The sequence below is a fragment of the Nansenia antarctica genome (genome assembly GCF_963989245.1).
Source record: "Nansenia antarctica genome assembly, chromosome: 1".
NCBI lineage: Eukaryota > Metazoa > Chordata > Actinopteri > Argentiniformes > Microstomatidae > Nansenia > Nansenia antarctica.
The window spans coordinates 34,152,604-34,169,188 of record NC_137674.1 but is presented as its reverse complement, the minus strand read 5'-3'; the positions used below and the strand labels follow the sequence as shown (position 1 = coordinate 34,169,188).

The following is a 16,585-nucleotide window of genomic DNA, read 5'->3' as shown; positions in this document are numbered from 1 at the left end:
CTCGGCTTCCAGGGGGGGGTGGTATTATATCAAAATCGCTAAGGGAAAATCTAGGCTTATTTCTTTTACTTCGTTTACAACTCTCGCGAGATGTATCGGAATAAGCCTGTGTTATTTAACAAGTCTCGCGAGATTTGTAAAAATAAGCCTGGATTTTCCTTTAGGGACGTTGATGAAAAAAACCCCAGAGGAGAAAAAGGGTTGGGACATTGGCGGATAGTTGCAAAATCCCATACGGTGAGAGTACACTAGAAACCACGCATGCGCGCCGATCTCCTGATTGGTCCAAGCAGTCACATGCATGTACTGTAGAAATAGGAAGTGCATGCATTATTATTATTTTTGTTTTTAGAAATGCAATGAAGCCTCAACGGTGTACGTTTAATCTGTGACAATATTCAATTGCATTTCCCGTTATCGAACTACTTTGTGGTTACGAGGTTTCCACATTTTGTGCACAGACAGACAGCCAAATGAGCGTGCGAGCGTTATGGATCATATCTCACGAGAAGGGGGAATCTGCGTTAGTGCGTTTTTCCAGGTTTGTAATGATTTGGTTTTTCTTCCAATTGTGTCATCCACCCGCCTATATTCTTCATAATCTGGATATTGTTGATATACATACATTTCATTTCAAAGGCGCCAATCATGCAAGCCATTTTTAGTTGACGTTGTGGTCATTGTGCTGTCTCCTCCTCATCCAGACGCTATCCAACAGTCGAGCACCGTGCTAAATGCCTGGCCGGCTCCCTGCACGTGCCTGTCCCCGAGGACGGCACCGTGCTCCAGCTCTTACTCACGGAGCTGGGTCTGTCTGAGCCCGACAAACCCTACGTGGCGCTACGGGACGACTGTCTCCACCAGCAGCGCTCGCCAGCCCTGGAGCTGCGCGTGGAGGGCCCTGGTGGTGGTGGTGGTGGTGGTGGTGGTGGTGGAGGTGGAGGGATCCTCTGGCCCATGCTGGCCATCACCCAGGGGCCACTGATTTTGTCTTGCCTGCCCCTGGTGGACGCCCCCGCGGACCCCCGGCCCCCCCTGACCAGCCTGTTCTCCGTCTCCCAGGGCCTCACGCTCCTGGCGGGCCTGCAGGCCTTCCTCTGCGGGTCTGGGGGGGCCAAGCCCGACAACGAGGGCCTGGCATCTCGCCTGGCCATGATGCCCTCCGTCCTCCTGCAGGTCTGCCCCCTGGGGACCCCCTTGGGCCTCCCCCAGTCAGGGGGAGCCTCGCCTGCAGCACCAGCAGTGCCCACTACTACTCCTTCTTCGGGGACCCAGAAACAGCCGGCCTGGAAGACAGGACTGCACCGCGGCAGGGCTGCGGTGAACGTGGCGCTGACGGAGATGGTGCGCTCCATGCAGTACGGGAACCAGAGCAGGCAGGACCTCTGGGATGTGTATGGCACCGTGAATTGTAAGGTAAGAGAATGTGTGCCAATGCTTCTATATCTAGGCCTATAGCACAACAACAATATGTGACACAGTCTGATCATTTGGTCCGCATGTCGGCAACCAATCAAAATGTTCAGACTTTTCTTTTGAAACACGGAACTACGTTTCAACGTTGTTGAGAAGCACAACACAAACTCGCTAGTCAAGTCAAAATACGGAACGATTACAACATACAAAATACAATGAAATGGATTGGGTGAGTAATCCCCACTGCTACCTAGTTAACTATAACACTACTTTACATTGTTAGCAGGCTCACAAAACAAGCTGTGTTAGTTGACTAGCGACGTGTCATTGATTTTAAACAACACGGAAATGTATTCACATTTTTCGAAAGAAAAGTCTGATCATTACATCGGATCCCGACATGAGGACCAAATCATTTGAACGTCTCACTTATGGACAATATTCTCTGAACAGTGAACTCCCTGCTGTCATGCTCTTCTCCAAGTTCCTGTAACTAATAAGCGTAATCTTTTTCCCTGTTTTGTCATGGTCAGTGTGAAGTGGAAGGCGTCCTTCCCAACGTGATGGTCACGCTCACCCTGCCGCCCAACGGCTCGCCCCTGCTGGACGTGCTGGTCCACCCCTGCGTGACCTCGCTGGACGGCAGCATCCTGACAGCCAGTAGCGTGGACGGCTGTGACGGCTCGGCCTTCTCCGGCCCCTACAAGTTCCCCTTCTCCCCTCCTCTCGAGTCCTTCAGACTCTGCAGCTACACGTCGCAGGTACACAGGGGGTCCAGAACGTCCGTAGACGGCTGCGTTCGTAAAATTCGCTCTGGAAATCTGATAATCACTCATGGAATGCCTCTTGTCCAATCAAATTACTTGGTGGCCCTTTATGACGTCGAACCCATTGTGCACTCCGGCGCTCTCGGAGCGAATTTTACGAACGCAGCCGTAGTGTAAGAGGGAGTCATGGTAACGAGGAGGTTAGAGACTGCAGAGAGATACAGTACACTTAACGCCATCTTGTTTTGTTTCTTCTCAGGTCCCTGTTCCTCCGATCTTAGGCTCCTATAAGCTGAAGGAGGGTGAGAACAACCAGCTGCGTTTGACCGTGACCCTTAAACTCCACGAGAGTGTGAGGAACAGCTTTGAGTACTGTGAAGCACATCTTCCCTTCTTTAACAGGTAATATATACACAGGCACATACATGATACAGTACATCAAGTTCATTTTGCACTTTTGCACCAAGAGAAATGTGAGGTAAAGCCGGTGTCTAATAATCGCAAGATCGGTGGTTCGAATCCCGGCTGGCCACATGTCGAGGTGTCCTCGGGCAAGACACTGAACCCCAAAATTGCTCACCAATGAGCAGGCCAGTGCCTTGCATGGTAGCTTGCCGCCATTGGTGTGTGAATGTGTGTGTGGATGGGTGAATGAGAGGCTGTTGTAAAGCGCTTTGGAATAAGGCGCTATATAAGTCAGTCCATTTCTATTTTATTTACAAATGAGGACCTTCAGTATGTGCACACAGTTACTTCTAATATTGAAAGAGAGAATAAGTAACAATACGTTAATAGAGTATACTTAATCATAGATCCTCAGTGTTATATTAGAAATGGGGGTGGCAGTAGCCTAGAGGTTAGAGAGACCGGCTAGCAATCGGAAGGTCGCTGGTTCGATCCCTGCCTCAGGAGGGAGCTGCATTTGAGCTGGTGACTGGAGGGTCGCTGGCATCATATGATGAGGTCCTACCACTGTGTTGTGCCCTTGAGCAAGGCACTTAACCCCTAATTGCTCCAGGGGCCCTGACTATGGCTGACCCTGTGCCTAGAGCAAAGAATACATTTTGTTGTGTAACTTTGTTGCAATGACAAAAATATTTAATCTAATCTAATGTTGAACAAAATCTATGAGCTGTGTGTTAGAAAAGTTGTGAACAAAGTCTAGTCTGTAGTGGGGGGGGTAGTGGTGGCCTAGGGGATAGTGAGTTGAACTGGTGATCAGAAGGTCATGAGTTCAAATCCCACCTGGGGAACACCACCACTCCAGGGAGACTGACCATGTAATCTGTAGTTGTCGGTCGCTTTGGATAAAAGCGTATGGTGAAATGGTTAAAATGTTAATGTAAGTCTATGGTTGTGTGTTCCTCTGCAGGGACCAGATGGGCAGCGTGGATGTGAAGGTCACCTCAGGTCAGCTGGAGGTGTCCAAGGAGAAGAACCTCCTGGTCTGGGTCCTCGGTACGCCTCATTCAATGTGAACTCAGTTACCCTTTGCAATACTGCTGTTTACGATACTACCTTTGCACAAAGCATATTTTTGCACATTGCATATACCTTCTTTGATATAGCTACTATTTATACATCTACATACCATACTGTACATAGCTACCTAACTGTACATAACTGTATATACCTTTAAACTACTGTACTTGCCATACTGTACCTATCACTGTCATATTCTTATATCATGTTTTATATATCACTGTTTGCACTTCTGGTTAGATGCTAAATTGTGTTTCGTTGTCTGGTACTTGTACAATGCAATGACAATAGAGTTTAATCTAATCTAGTCTACTAATTCTGAGTTTAAACTATACTACACTACAAATAAGCTTTGTTTATGTGAAAACCATTTGGCCTGTCTCTCCTTCCTCCACTCCTTAGGCCAGAAGTTTCCCAAGTCTCGTGAGGTCTCACTAGAGGGCAATATTAGTTTCTCAGGACAACTCCCAGGACCTACAGACCCTCTTTGCACAGAACTCACCGCCTACATCAAAGTAAGTCAGATTGTGTGGTGGTGGTTGAAGTTTAGACACAGGAGATGATCTTTCCTGTAAAAAAAACAAAAAACATATTGAGTTGAGATGCTCTCTCTGATGGTAAGTGTGGGGGGCAGGAGACATTGTTATGAATCTTTATGGGTTCGAACAGAGCATCACTTACACCATCTCCTCTGTGTTTTTGCAGTTGTACTTCCGAGTGCCGGACTTGACGTTGTCTGGTTGCTGTGTGGACCAGCATTCAGTACAGGTCTACACCCAAGCAAGACCCAAGATTGTCACCAGTGAGTGTTGATGGCGCACCATGTGTTTGGGTTCTACTACCTAATAAACAAAGGAAGGTTTATTTGTTATAATCTGAACATGTGACGGCAGCTGGTTGAAAGGGGGAACAAGTCGGCAACCGACCAAAATGTCTAGGTTAGGAGTGGGGGATTACTCACCAAATCCATTGCATTGCAATGTTTTGGCTTGACTAGCGAGTGAGTGTGTCATTGATTTTCAACAGCGTTGACATTTATTTACCTTTTTATATGACTTTTGTTTAGAAAAATGTGAATACATTTCCGCGTTGTTGAAAATCAACGACACATCGCTAGTCAACTAACACAGCTCGTTTTGTGAACCTGCTAACAATGTAAAGTAGTATTATAGTTAACTAGGTAGCAGTGGGGATTACTCACCCAATCCATCCCATTGCAGTATTTTGGCTTGACTAGCGAGTTTGTGATTCGCTTGAGTGATTCTCAACAACGTTGAAACGTAGTTCCGTGTTTCAAAAGAAAAGTCTGAACATTTTGATTGGTTGCCGATATGAGGACCAAAGCATTAGAACGTGTCACGTATAATATTATTTATGTTCTCTCTCCACTCTCTGCAGCCCGGGAGCTACTATCCTCAGAGTACTACATCTGGAACTCAACTGGCAGTGCCCCAGTGTCCTCTGGTCACATGATGCTGTAGGATGGGACTATGTCAGGGCCGGCCACTGGCATAAACAGTCTATGTGGTTGCTTTGCTTAGGGCCACAACCGCTAGAGGGGGGGGCCACACTTTTGCTGTCGATTTAGCGCAAGCTAGCCACCTGTCAATCAAAAAGTCTGCTACCCCTGTCGACGCAACACTGAAATGAAAGATTCCAAGCTAGCCAGAAGAGCACCATGGAAACGACTGCTTATCTATTGTAGGATGGGCCTGACATGAAACAGATTGCCACAAGCACAGGTGATGGTCTGCTCTGGAACCTGGTGACCAGGATTGGATGAATGACCCCCACCTAAAAAGACATTGATGTTACTGGTAGGCCTGGGAATAACTGTTTAATTGGAGGCCAATGGATTACAGAATGAGTTGTCTCTGCTGCTGGTGACTAGTGTATAATGATGCAAAAATGCAAAATGTTCTGTATAAAATACAGATTAGAATTCATATGAAGTGAAATGTGCCTTAATGAACGATCATATATGAGTATACAGTTACTATAGTAACTGTTGTCCCAGTTAAGAGGAGTATAGAATTATTTAATTGTTTTTGTCCTCATACTGTAGAGTTTTTGATTTTGTATGAAGACAATCATGTCTGTATTTTGTATAAAGTTTCTTGTTGATATGCTGATATGTCAGTCCCCTGTTTTGGAAATTCTTTCATCGCCCACCCTCCCTCTACCCTCCCCTCTACTCTACCCCCACTGCCACATCTCTTTAGACAGAGGGGCCTCCCCTTGCTCCGACAGTCCCACTTCAGTGCCTCTCCATCAGCCGGATAATTAGCAGCTGAGGCCTTGTCTGGGGCCTTGTCGTCGTCTGCGGCTGAAGGGCGGTGGGAGAAGGGTTCGGGGCTGTGAAAGGGTAGGCTGGTCTGGGCTAGCGTCTGTGCCACAAAGGGCCCCTCTGGAGACCTGGCAGGACTCCCTCAACCCCCCCCCCCCCCCCTCTTTGAACCCCGCTGCCTGTCAGCCAGTGGCCTCTTCACATACACAGCCTCTCTAGGCCGAGACGGAGTGCTGACCCGCCCCCCTCCACCCCCAGCTGGCCTGATGACTGGCTAATTGGTGAAACAGTTGTGGTGGAGGCTCTTGGAATAAATGTATGGGAAGAATGCTCAGTAGTGGCTCAACAGTTAATGATCAATATTTCAAGAAATGGTCTTCCTCAACTCTATCCGATGTACAGTATGAGTCGGTTGGCCGTAAAAGACAATACTAAATCTTTAATTTAAAAAAGAAAAAACTTTTTAAAAATGCACAAGTTCTGATTTACATAAATGTACTTTTTAGTCCAGATGGTGACTCCCAATCACCTTAACTACTCCTGGACTGGGCTGACCAATGACTGACCTTTGCACCCTTCGCACCAGTCCCCTGCATGGACACACCTGTGGACTCTCAAGATACCGTATGCCAAAGTATGTTTACTGTACCTGTAGTTCCTATAGTGCTATCCGTCCTGTTCTCCACACTACAATACTGCATGTCTGTCTTCTGTTAGAAATACACAGGACAGGGGTTGGTGTTTTTAGTGAGGTTTAAGTGACGTAATGATAAGAAATACGTGAACATCTGGCGGTTGAAGAGAGTTGAAGCAGAGGGAGGGGATTGTGATCACTGAGAGTGTGTTCCACTGCAGCCAGACTCCTCTGAACACTCCATTGTCCACCAGAGGCCTGTCTTGGCCCCCTTGCTGGTGCGAGAGCCACATTCTCACGTGGATTTTCCCCCCAGAAGACTGACCATGACCAATCCTCTGTCAATTGGAACCAATTGCCTCACCCGGCATCCTTCACCTTCTTTTTTTCATGTAGCAGTATGGTGTTGCAGACACCGGGGACCTCTGAGCTCTCCCCTCTCTCTCTCTCTCTCTCCCCGTTGATTTGGCTTTAGGACCCTAGTGTGTGTGTCTACTGAACTGGAAAAGGAGAAGTTTGCGGAAGGGGGCAGGCCGCCGCTCTAAAGCTCTCCAGTGTCCCAGCCTGTTGTCCGCCCGCCTGGCTCCTGGAGTCTGTTGCTGTCACAGTGGCTCTCGCTGGCCGGCGGCAGACATGCTTGGTTGATTAAGTACAGCTTTCAGAAGTGGATGGGCTCATTTTAATGAGCCTCTCTGGTCGAATGCCTTCGCTCCCACACCACCAACCCGAACTACAAAGATAATGCTGCTTGTGTGTGGCTTTATTGATGCAAGTCAGTTTGATTACTGAATTGTGCACTGATAATGTAATTATTGGGGGGTTTCCAAAAATGCCATTTTAGTCACTGACCTTTGAGAAACTTCAACAACAATATTATGAGGACCTAATTAAAGCCGGTCATGCGGTCACACTGAACGTCACGGCAAATTAAATCGGGACTTGATAAGACAGGAAGTGAGGAGAATGTTAAATGCCTGATAATGGTCGAGCTATTGCCGTCTGGGAAACGGTACCGAAGCCTTGGGGCTAAAACCCAGAGGCTAACAAACAGCTATTTCCCCCCAAGCAATCAGGCTCCTAGTGAAATACACAGGAAGGGTGCAAGGACCTGCCACCCCCCAGCCAAATGAACATATTGCAGTAGTCGCCTATGCGTTGTATTGCGTTTTGTGTCATCATGCTCTCTAGGCAGCATTTTTGCACTATTTAAGCCACTGTGAAATGATCACTTTACCAAAAGCCACTTTGTTTCCTTCGTCGTTGTGGGATTATTTCTTTGCTTATTTACGTTATTTATTATTACTGTGTTATTGTTGTTGTTTTTTCTCCCTGTATCTGAATGCAGCAATGTCAATGTTGAGGAACCAAAGCCAAAGAATGTCACTCTTGTGTACTTTTGTACAGTAAGAGATGTAATAAAAGCGATTCTGATTCAGATAAAGATGCCCAACATTCAGGATCATATCGTTATAGTTGGCCCCCTGTCAGGTCTACAAGTTGAAAAACTGCATTTTTCCTTTGGGCCAATGATGACATCCAGTGGCGGAGGAAGAGAAAGTGATTTTGTTTGAGGCTGCTGGTGTTCTAGTCAGTTTTGAGATATCATATTCCGAATATGCAGTTATTTAGAGATAACGATACACCCGAGGAATGGTATTATTACTGCAGTGTAAATATTTAAATATAATGTTAATATGCATTATGCAACACCACCTGTCTGGACGACCTGAACTCCAGCTGACCACCTGTTCATTTGGTGTCGTAAAATAAATCACGTCGCCGGCGCACATGCGTAATGCTTTACGGCAGCAAGCCCCACTTCCATACTCACTGTCAAACAGCAGCTTGGTTTAGGTTTGAAGGTTTGACTTGTGTGAACAGAAGAGACGAGAGGCGTTTTTAACATTAAACAATGGATGTGTTGACACCGGTGTCACCGTTTCACACGACCTGATCGATAGTATTAATAGCGACTCCTACTTTTTGCCCCCCCGTTCACATTTGATTTGAAGTGGCATGGCAGAAGTACCGCCTGGGCCTGACGCACTGTCTGCACCCCGGACCCACGTTAACTCCATCGCCGTGTGCGTAAAGGCTGTAGGAGGGCAGGATGGACACGACCGAGGCTGCGGGAGAGGAGGAGGAGGAGGAGGACCGACAGCCCCCGAAGAAGAAGGACAGCAAAACACAATCGATGGGAGTGATCTCAAACCCAATCAGTGCAAGTTACCCCCCCAAGCACAACTTCTCAACGGCTTGATCCATTGCCCGGTGAACGGTCTCCCACACAGCAACCTCGAGCAAGGTCCAGCAGCTCCAGAACCGGCAGAACCAGCTCTAATACCGGCAGATCCAGCTCTAATACCGGCAGAACCAGCTCTAATACCGGCAGAACCAGCTCTAATACCGGCAGATCCAGAAGCTCCAAAGCCAGCTGACAGCAGCGTGAGAGGGGCTGCGGAGGATTGTGACTTTATTACCGAGGAGTGTCAGGGTCAGGCCGGTGTTTCTCTTCTTAACGACAATGTGATACATAGTAGAAACTGTCACGATCATCATCCTCATCATCAGGGACACAGTAGTAGACCATTAGAGCAGAATCACTTATTGCATTCGCACAATAACGGAATGCCCAATATGCCAACAACCATGGGAATGACTGAAGTAGATGAAGAAATGAGAAGGCTTGACATAGGATCTAACTTGGGCCAAGAAGAAGAAGAAGAAGATGTCGAGGATGATTGCTCCATCCAATACGTGAGATACGAGTCAGAGCTTCAAATGCCGGATATCATCAGGCTCATAACCAAGGACTTGTCAGAGCCCTACTCGATTTATACATATAGGTATTTCATCCATAATTGGCCTCAACTCTGCTTTCTGGTAAGTAGCTTGTTAAGTCTGTCTTGTTACTGTATTGCTCCATAAATGGCTGTCATATTAGTTATGTCATTCATTCATTCATTAGTCTGATGCAAGTCATTCTTGGTTCAAGATTATTAATTGATTTGTCCCATCTTCTTAACTAGACAGTCAGTCAATAACTTTGGCCTGTGCCATGTAGATGCATAATGATGAATATATGTCAGACCGACTCACAATGGTTGACATATAAGTCAATGGATGATAAAATGTTATATTTCTGTGTGGCAGGCAATGGTGGAGGAGGATTGTGTTGGTGCTATCGTGTGCAAGCTGGACATGCACAAGAAGATGTTTCGCCGAGGCTACATTGCTATGCTCGCTGTGGATTCCAGATATCGAAGGAAAGGCATCGGTGAGTGGTCGATGATGATCTATTACAATATGAATGTGCAGTACAGGGGGCGGCGGTAGCCTAGAGGCTAGAGTGGCCGGCTAGAAATCGGAAGGTCGCTGGTTCGATCCCCGCCTCGGGAGGGAGCTGCATGTGCCCTTGAGCAACCGTAACCCCTAATTCCTCCAGGGGGCACCGACTATGGCTGACCCTGTGCCTAGAGCAAAAAAATACCAAATTCCAACAACTGACTGACAAGTTGTTTATTGCAAATAAAACATTCTTCTTCTATCAACCTCTTGATACGATGTCTCTAACCTCTGTCCTCTCTAACATTTCATTTTCCCTGTTGTTTCAGGTACAAATCTAGTGAAAAGGGCAATATATGCAATGATGGATGGGGACTGTGATGAGGTATGTTTGAAACACGAGTAAAAAATAAAATTAAAGCCACAGGAAAGGCCACAGGAAAGCCACAATGATAGACAGACACGTCCTTAACAGAGCCGGTGACATCAGTAACCCTAAGACAGACAATGCCATTGAACAGCCATGTTGTTGTAATCATCACCATCAGGAATCTGCTCATCCAGCAACTCTTCACAGTTGTGTGGAAGTGCCTGGAATAGGTTTAATCACTCGGCTGTTCTGATTGAAGTAAAAAAAGACTTTTCATATATGTGAGCTTAGTTGTACTGTACAATTGACTATACCTGTACTGCTGTACAATAGATTGTACCTGATTATTCTACATGTCGGTATTGCTCACAATCGGTATGTCGTTTTCTATGTTTTTGCTTTAGACACTTAGCTTGACTGAGTGTCTTTTTATCTTTTGTAGATTGTACATTTATTATGTCTGTATTTTGTATGTTCAGGACCCCAGGAAGACTAGAGGTACATCCGTGTGCTTCTAATGGGGATCCTTAAATCAAATCAAATCAAATCATGAGCCTTTTGTATCCTTCCAGGTCGTGCTGGAGACTGAGATCACCAACAGATCTGCTCTGAAGCTGTATGCCAACCTGGGCTTCGTGAGGGACAAGCGGCTCTTCAGATACTACTTAAACGGAGTGGACGCTCTGAGGCTCAAACTGTGGCTCCGTTAAGACGCACCGTCATCGTCTCTTGGCTCTTAACACCCACCGCCGCTGGCTCACGGAACGAGCTTCCTCTTCTCAACCTCAGAGGAAATGTCAAAAAGTACAGGAAAGCCAGCAGGAAAGGGAGGGAGGGAGAAAAAAGGAGAAGGGACACTAAAAATACACTAAAAATAGGGTCACGGAATGAGAAAGTTCTTGTGAGTTCAGGTTGTCGTGCATGGTAGGAGTGTGTCTCCTCCCCCTCCTCCTCCTCCTCCTCTGATGATGATGATGATGATGATGTTCTATGGCAGATTGTTGGGTCGTCTTGAACTGTAGAGACCTGTGGAAACGGGACAGAAAAGAACCCTGACTGTGATTGGCTGTGCCAAACTAGGCCAATCACAAGCAAAGCAACAGTCTGCGTCAGTTGGCCATTTTACTTCTTCATAGTTTATACAGAGAGAGTCTAAAGAGGTTGGACTTAAAATGGTAACATACGGGGTTCGAGATTCTACTCAAACCGAACTTTTCCCCCCTCTCTTTGATTTTGTATGATGAGTTGAGGATGCATGAAAACGATTGAGTGGAATGTGGGTTTGGCATGCGTGTGCATAAAGGGGTATTATTGTGTGTGCGTGTGTGTGTGTGTGTGTGTGTGTTTTAGAATGGTGCTATGCTTCCCTCTGATATTCAGTTCCACCTATATTGTTGTGAACATAGGTTATTATCTCCATGCTCAGATGCTACTGTACTAAGACGTGCTATGTTGTAAGAGCACAGACGTACCACTGCTTGAGGTGAGGCTGTGCTGTACCTCCTCCATTACCAGTTAATGTGATCATTTGAGAAACCATACGTCATTATATGTTTATTACTTATGGTTTTCAAATCAGTGCGTTTAAAAAAAACTAACTTGCTGTGCACAGTTTGAATGCATTTTGCTGTGGGGGTAGTCGTCTTGTGAAATCAATCAAATTGGTTCTCTCACAGGATATACCCCCCCACATCATAGTTCCCTTGTTTATCGTCTTGTTTTTCCTTAACTTTGACTTGACTCTCCCTGGTGAAATGATGCAATTACAGCTGCTTTGAAAAGTTAGTGTGTTCGGCGTCTTTCCTTATGTTAGAAATATGCAATTATGTTTTGCTCGGTGAATGCTGATCATCTGATCCACAGTTCTTTCCTCAAGGCACCTCTGTAGGGTAGGAACTATGGAAATTAAGTTTGTTTGTGTTGATATTCTTGCTTTCTTGATTTGTCTCCCCCCCACACACACACACAACGAGGTATGGGTTCAATCCACAATCAAGTTTCAAGTTTTCAAGTTTGGGTGCGTTCGTAAATTCGTTCCGAGAGCGCCGGAGCACACACTGGGTTCGACATCATAAAGGGACCAATTTAATTTGATTGAATGGTAAATGGACTGACTTGTATAGCGCCTTTATCCAAAGCGCTTTACAACGGCCTCTCATTCACCCATTCACACACACATTCACACACCAATGGCGGCAAGCTACCATGCAAGGCTCCGGCCCGCTCACTGGAGGCAAATTGAGGTTCAGTGTCTTGCCCAAGGACACTTCGACATGTGGCCAGCCAGGGCTCGAACCGCCGATCTGCCGACCTTGCGATCATTAGACAGCGGCTCTACCTCCTGCGCCACAGCCGGCTCTACCTCCTGCGCCACAGCCGCCGCAGCCGCCGCAGCTTTACGAACGCGGCCTTTGTATTGTTACGTCACATTACACAAGTGTAAGAGACAGGGGCGGGGCTAGGGGGTGGCTACTTGGGCTCAAGCCCCGGATGTTTTCTGAAAAGCCCCGAATGTTTTACAAAAAAAAAAAAAAAAAACTCTCGTGAGTAACGTGCAGTATCGGAGTCCAACAGAGAGGCAGCAGCTGCGCGACATTAGCCTGCGTACTGCGTAGCCTGCCCTGCCCTGAAGAAGAAGTGATCTCAATCAGTGCCTGACTTGCAAAATTGTAAGGATGGATATCCCAAAGTTTTTTTCAACAAAACAAGCGCCAAGAACTGTTGCAGCAGCAGTATCAGCAGCTGACAACAATGACGTCACCAGCAGTGATGACATGGATGATGTTTCAGGTTTGTGAATTAGAAAGGTGACTGACTCACTGACACTACTTTTCCGGTTTGCTAATGCTAGCTGGCTATCATAACAACGTTATGTTATAATGAAAATGAAACATAGCAAGGTACTGTTATGGTACATGGTAAGAAATCAAACAAAGGATAATACTTATACAAATAAAGTGAATAACAGGCTGATAGTCTTTGATATCTGCACTCTGGTTGACTGAGTAACAAGTGAAAAAGAATGATGTAATGTTAATGTTACAGCTAGTAAACATGGAGTAACCACATTAAGTATGCCCTTATGGTAGTATGTATGTATACAGAACATGACTCAAATCTATCCTAAGATGTAACGCTAACTAACTAAGTTTGTTTAATGTCCCAGGGGGAATTTGATTTCACAGTACTATACACAGGCCAACAATACATGTAATATATCATCATATAACACAGGACAAGACTCTAAATACAATATAAGTGGTGAGCACAGAGTCTGCCCTGATATACATACTGTAACATAACTAGCCTCAGCCCATCAATTATGTAATTCTATACAAATATAAATGATGGTGACTGACGTGTGTGTGTGTGTGTGTTTACTGTCTATTTTGTAATACAGGTCAGCTGCTATCCAATGGCGCGTTCTGGCCTGCAGGGGGAGCTACGTGTGCTGACCTCCCTCTGTGCCCAGAACCACCACAATTAGTTTGCTTCATTAAAGGGTGTGAATGTATATGTGTTCTCCAGTGCCTTTTGTCCGCTTTAAGGTGGTGGTAAGTTGAAGGTGGAAGGCAAATTTTTCCGCGCGCACATTATATTCTCCCTCTGGGCTAAGCCCCGGATCTCCTACAATCCTAAATCCGCCCCTGGTAAGAGAGTAACATTCTTAGGCTTCGGTTCCTGACATTGCAGCACAAGACAATAAGGCGATAATAGGCATAATTCAAGATTTAAAAAAGTGACAATAGTACAGGACAAGTGACAAATAAGACAGGATACAATTATCAGTACAACTAGTAATAAAAAGGAGGTTCTGTGTTGGCCACTGTGGACCCAGGTGTTTGGTAGCGGGCCAGTTATACTCTCAGTCCCTCATGCCTGCCTCAGTCTAATCAGTGAGTCGTGTTGTAATAAGCAGTTTCCTGTCGTAAGTGATTGAGGATCCGTGAAGAGTAATAGATTTGTTCAAATTGGAAGGGAATTGGAGGATCAGAAGTGGTCTGAAGGATCATTGCTTTCTCCCCTTGGATGATGCTCTCCCTCATTAAACAACAGATCAAAGTCTCAAAGAACATCTTAGCAGTACTTTATTTCCCAAGATAAATTGAAGGATCGTCGAGGGGGACTAAGTTTGTTTTGGCTCATTACCCTCAGGGCGATAGTTCTTTGATAGATACGAGAAAGAACACATTTACATATATGTACATTCTGAATATTCTCCCTTTCAAGACACCATCTAATTTTAAGATGACAATATATTGGGTTATCAATTACTGGAATTTGAATACAAGAATGACATGAATTAGAGATTGACATACATATTTTTATGTTATTCCACACCTATATGAATCATAATAATTTTAATAAAATAATAATTTTGCCATTTAGCAGACGCTTTTATCCAAAGCGACTTACAATTCCGAATTACAGGGACAGTCCCCCTGGAGTAACTGAGGGCTAAGTGCCTTACTCAAGGGCACACTAGTAGTGGTGTGGTTTCAGGCGGGATTTGAACTCACAACCTTCCGATCGGAAGTCCAACACACTATCCACTACTAGACCACCACTACCCCCGAGACTAGGAGAATCATTACCACCCCTAGAGGGCGCCATACACTGCCATCAATAATCTCAACACTTGAACTGTCATACACACACACACTTTTATTTGTCATTTAAAACAGATTTGCTCCCATAATGAGACTTACTTCAACCATAATGATAGAACCATAATGATGAATTATCAGGCATGAGGGAACAGCTGTAACACAGAAGCAGATATAAACTGGTAATTTGAAGCCAGTCAACACATCTGAGATTCTGTAGTTACGTAAATCGCATTTGTATTCATGTCTTGTATTGAGAAAAGACTGCATTCTCTAATTGAAGTGGCTGTGAAGAGTTCATTATCCTATTCCACCTGAGGTTTGAGAGCCAGTCTAATCCAGATTACCAAGCCCTCTCAACCTGTGTTCTTACTCCAGTTCAGGTTTCCAAATCCCTCTCCTCCCATGATGCACTCTCCTAATGCCATCTCTCTCCCTCAGAGAAGGTCTACTATGCCAAACATCCCACCTAGGCCTCTCTATGTCACCTAAAGCATCCATGTCGTGGCGGCCGGTGTCTCCTAGTCTCTCCGTGGTCCCGTCCAGCATCCAAGGTAAAGTTTCCCCCACGGGTAGGCCTCTATGCCCTGTCTGTAGGCCTCTATGCCCTGTCTGTAGGCCTCTATGCCCTGTCTGTAGGCCTCTATGCCCTGTCTGTAGGCCTCTAGCCCCTGTCTGTAGGCCTCTAGCCCCTGTCTGCCGGCTAGTCTCTCCTGCCTCTCTGTCTGTGGGAGTGTGTTGCCGGCAGCCTCTCGTGACTGGCTCCTCGTCCGTGTTCCGGAGCTGTGTGTCAGGCTGTGCGTGCTGCATCTCTCCCCCCCCCTGGTCCTGGGGAAGGCGGCTTGGTTGCAGGATATCCCTGAGGTCAAGGCTCCCTCCCTGGTCCTGGGGAAGGGGGCTTGGCTGGAGGATGTCCCTGAGGTCAAGGCTCTCTCCCCTGGACTCGTCCCAGAATACGTCTCCCTGAGTCGTCCTCCTCACCAGATGCAGCCTCTGCAGGCCTTCCCCGTTAGGCCCTCCAACTGCCAGGGTCAAGGGTCAAATAAAACAACCACCACCTATTCAGTACTAGCCTAATACTGCCCAGTCCTGGTTTATTTACTGTATTTATCCTTTATTTAACCAGAGAAGTCACATTGAGATTTCACCAGCCAGCTGGCTAAGAAGGTAGCATACACACACAAAGTTAATACAGACACAAAAGACACAACACAGCATATACAACATCCATTATATGAATTGTTTTTGGCAAAGCACATACAATAACTTAAAAGAGCTTGTCCTTCCTAATGATAAGTAGTTCAAAGCCTCAACAGACCTCCAATCTGGGATTTAACATCAATCACAATAAAAAAAACAAAAAACAACAACTGTAGAGTAGGTGTCAGTTTAAGTCTATTCAAGGTGACTTTGCGATATGTGCCACTTAAAAGGTAGTGTGTGTGTGTGTGTGTGTGTGTGTGTGTGTGTGTGTGTGTGTGTGTGTGTGTGTGTGTGTGTGTGTGTGTGTGTGTGTGTGTGTGTGTGTGTGTGTGTGGGTAGTCGCGTCCAGGCTGTGTGTGTGTGTGTGTGTGTGTATGTGTGTGTGTCCAGGCTGTGTGTGTATATGTGTGTGTGTCCAGGGTGTGTGTGTGTGTGTATATGTGTGTATCCAGGCTCACCGCTAGCTGTGTAGACGGTCATCTCCAGGCCTCTCTCCCGTCTCCGGTGGGCTCGACGCTGCTGGTTGGCCTGCTG

The 16,585-nt window shown here is 46.1% G+C and overlaps 2 protein-coding genes across 2 annotated transcripts; both read left to right on the top strand.

Annotated features, from left to right (window-relative positions):
• Positions 1-440: 440 nt before the first annotated feature.
• Positions 441-5,797, top strand: ap5m1 (adaptor related protein complex 5 subunit mu 1). The gene is made up of 8 exons (XM_080542673.1): positions 441-541; positions 705-1,416; positions 1,950-2,177; positions 2,443-2,585; positions 3,556-3,641; positions 4,068-4,180; positions 4,371-4,467; positions 5,064-5,797. Exons 1-8 carry the CDS (start codon positions 474-476, stop codon positions 5,144-5,146), a joined length of 1,530 nt encoding a protein of 509 aa, XP_080398799.1. The 5' UTR covers positions 441-473; the 3' UTR covers positions 5,147-5,797.
• Positions 5,798-9,002: 3,205 nt separating this feature from the next.
• Positions 9,003-10,951, top strand: naa30 (N-alpha-acetyltransferase 30, NatC catalytic subunit; the record flags this gene model as incomplete). The annotated part of the gene is made up of 4 exons (XM_080531444.1): positions 9,003-9,469; positions 9,740-9,863; positions 10,201-10,256; positions 10,814-10,951. The coding sequence occupies exons 1-4, from the start codon at positions 9,215-9,217 to the stop codon at positions 10,949-10,951; spliced, it is 573 nt and encodes a 190-aa protein (XP_080387570.1). The 5' UTR covers positions 9,003-9,214.
• Positions 10,952-16,585: the final 5,634 nt, after the last annotated feature.

What these genes read in the sequence shown, in the direction of transcription:
- ap5m1 (XM_080542673.1), top strand. Translation starts at nt 474, where the DNA reads ATGAGCGTGCGAGCGTTATGGATCATATCTCACGAGAAGGGGGAATCT. An exon ending in GCGTTAGTGCGTTTTTCCAG is followed by an intron (nt 542 to 704) that starts GTTTGTAATGAT and finishes CTCCTCATCCAG; the next exon opens with ACGCTATCCAACAGTCGAGC. An exon ending in AAGACCCAAGATTGTCACCA is followed by an intron (nt 4,468 to 5,063) that starts GTGAGTGTTGAT and finishes CACTCTCTGCAG; the next exon opens with CCCGGGAGCTACTATCCTCA.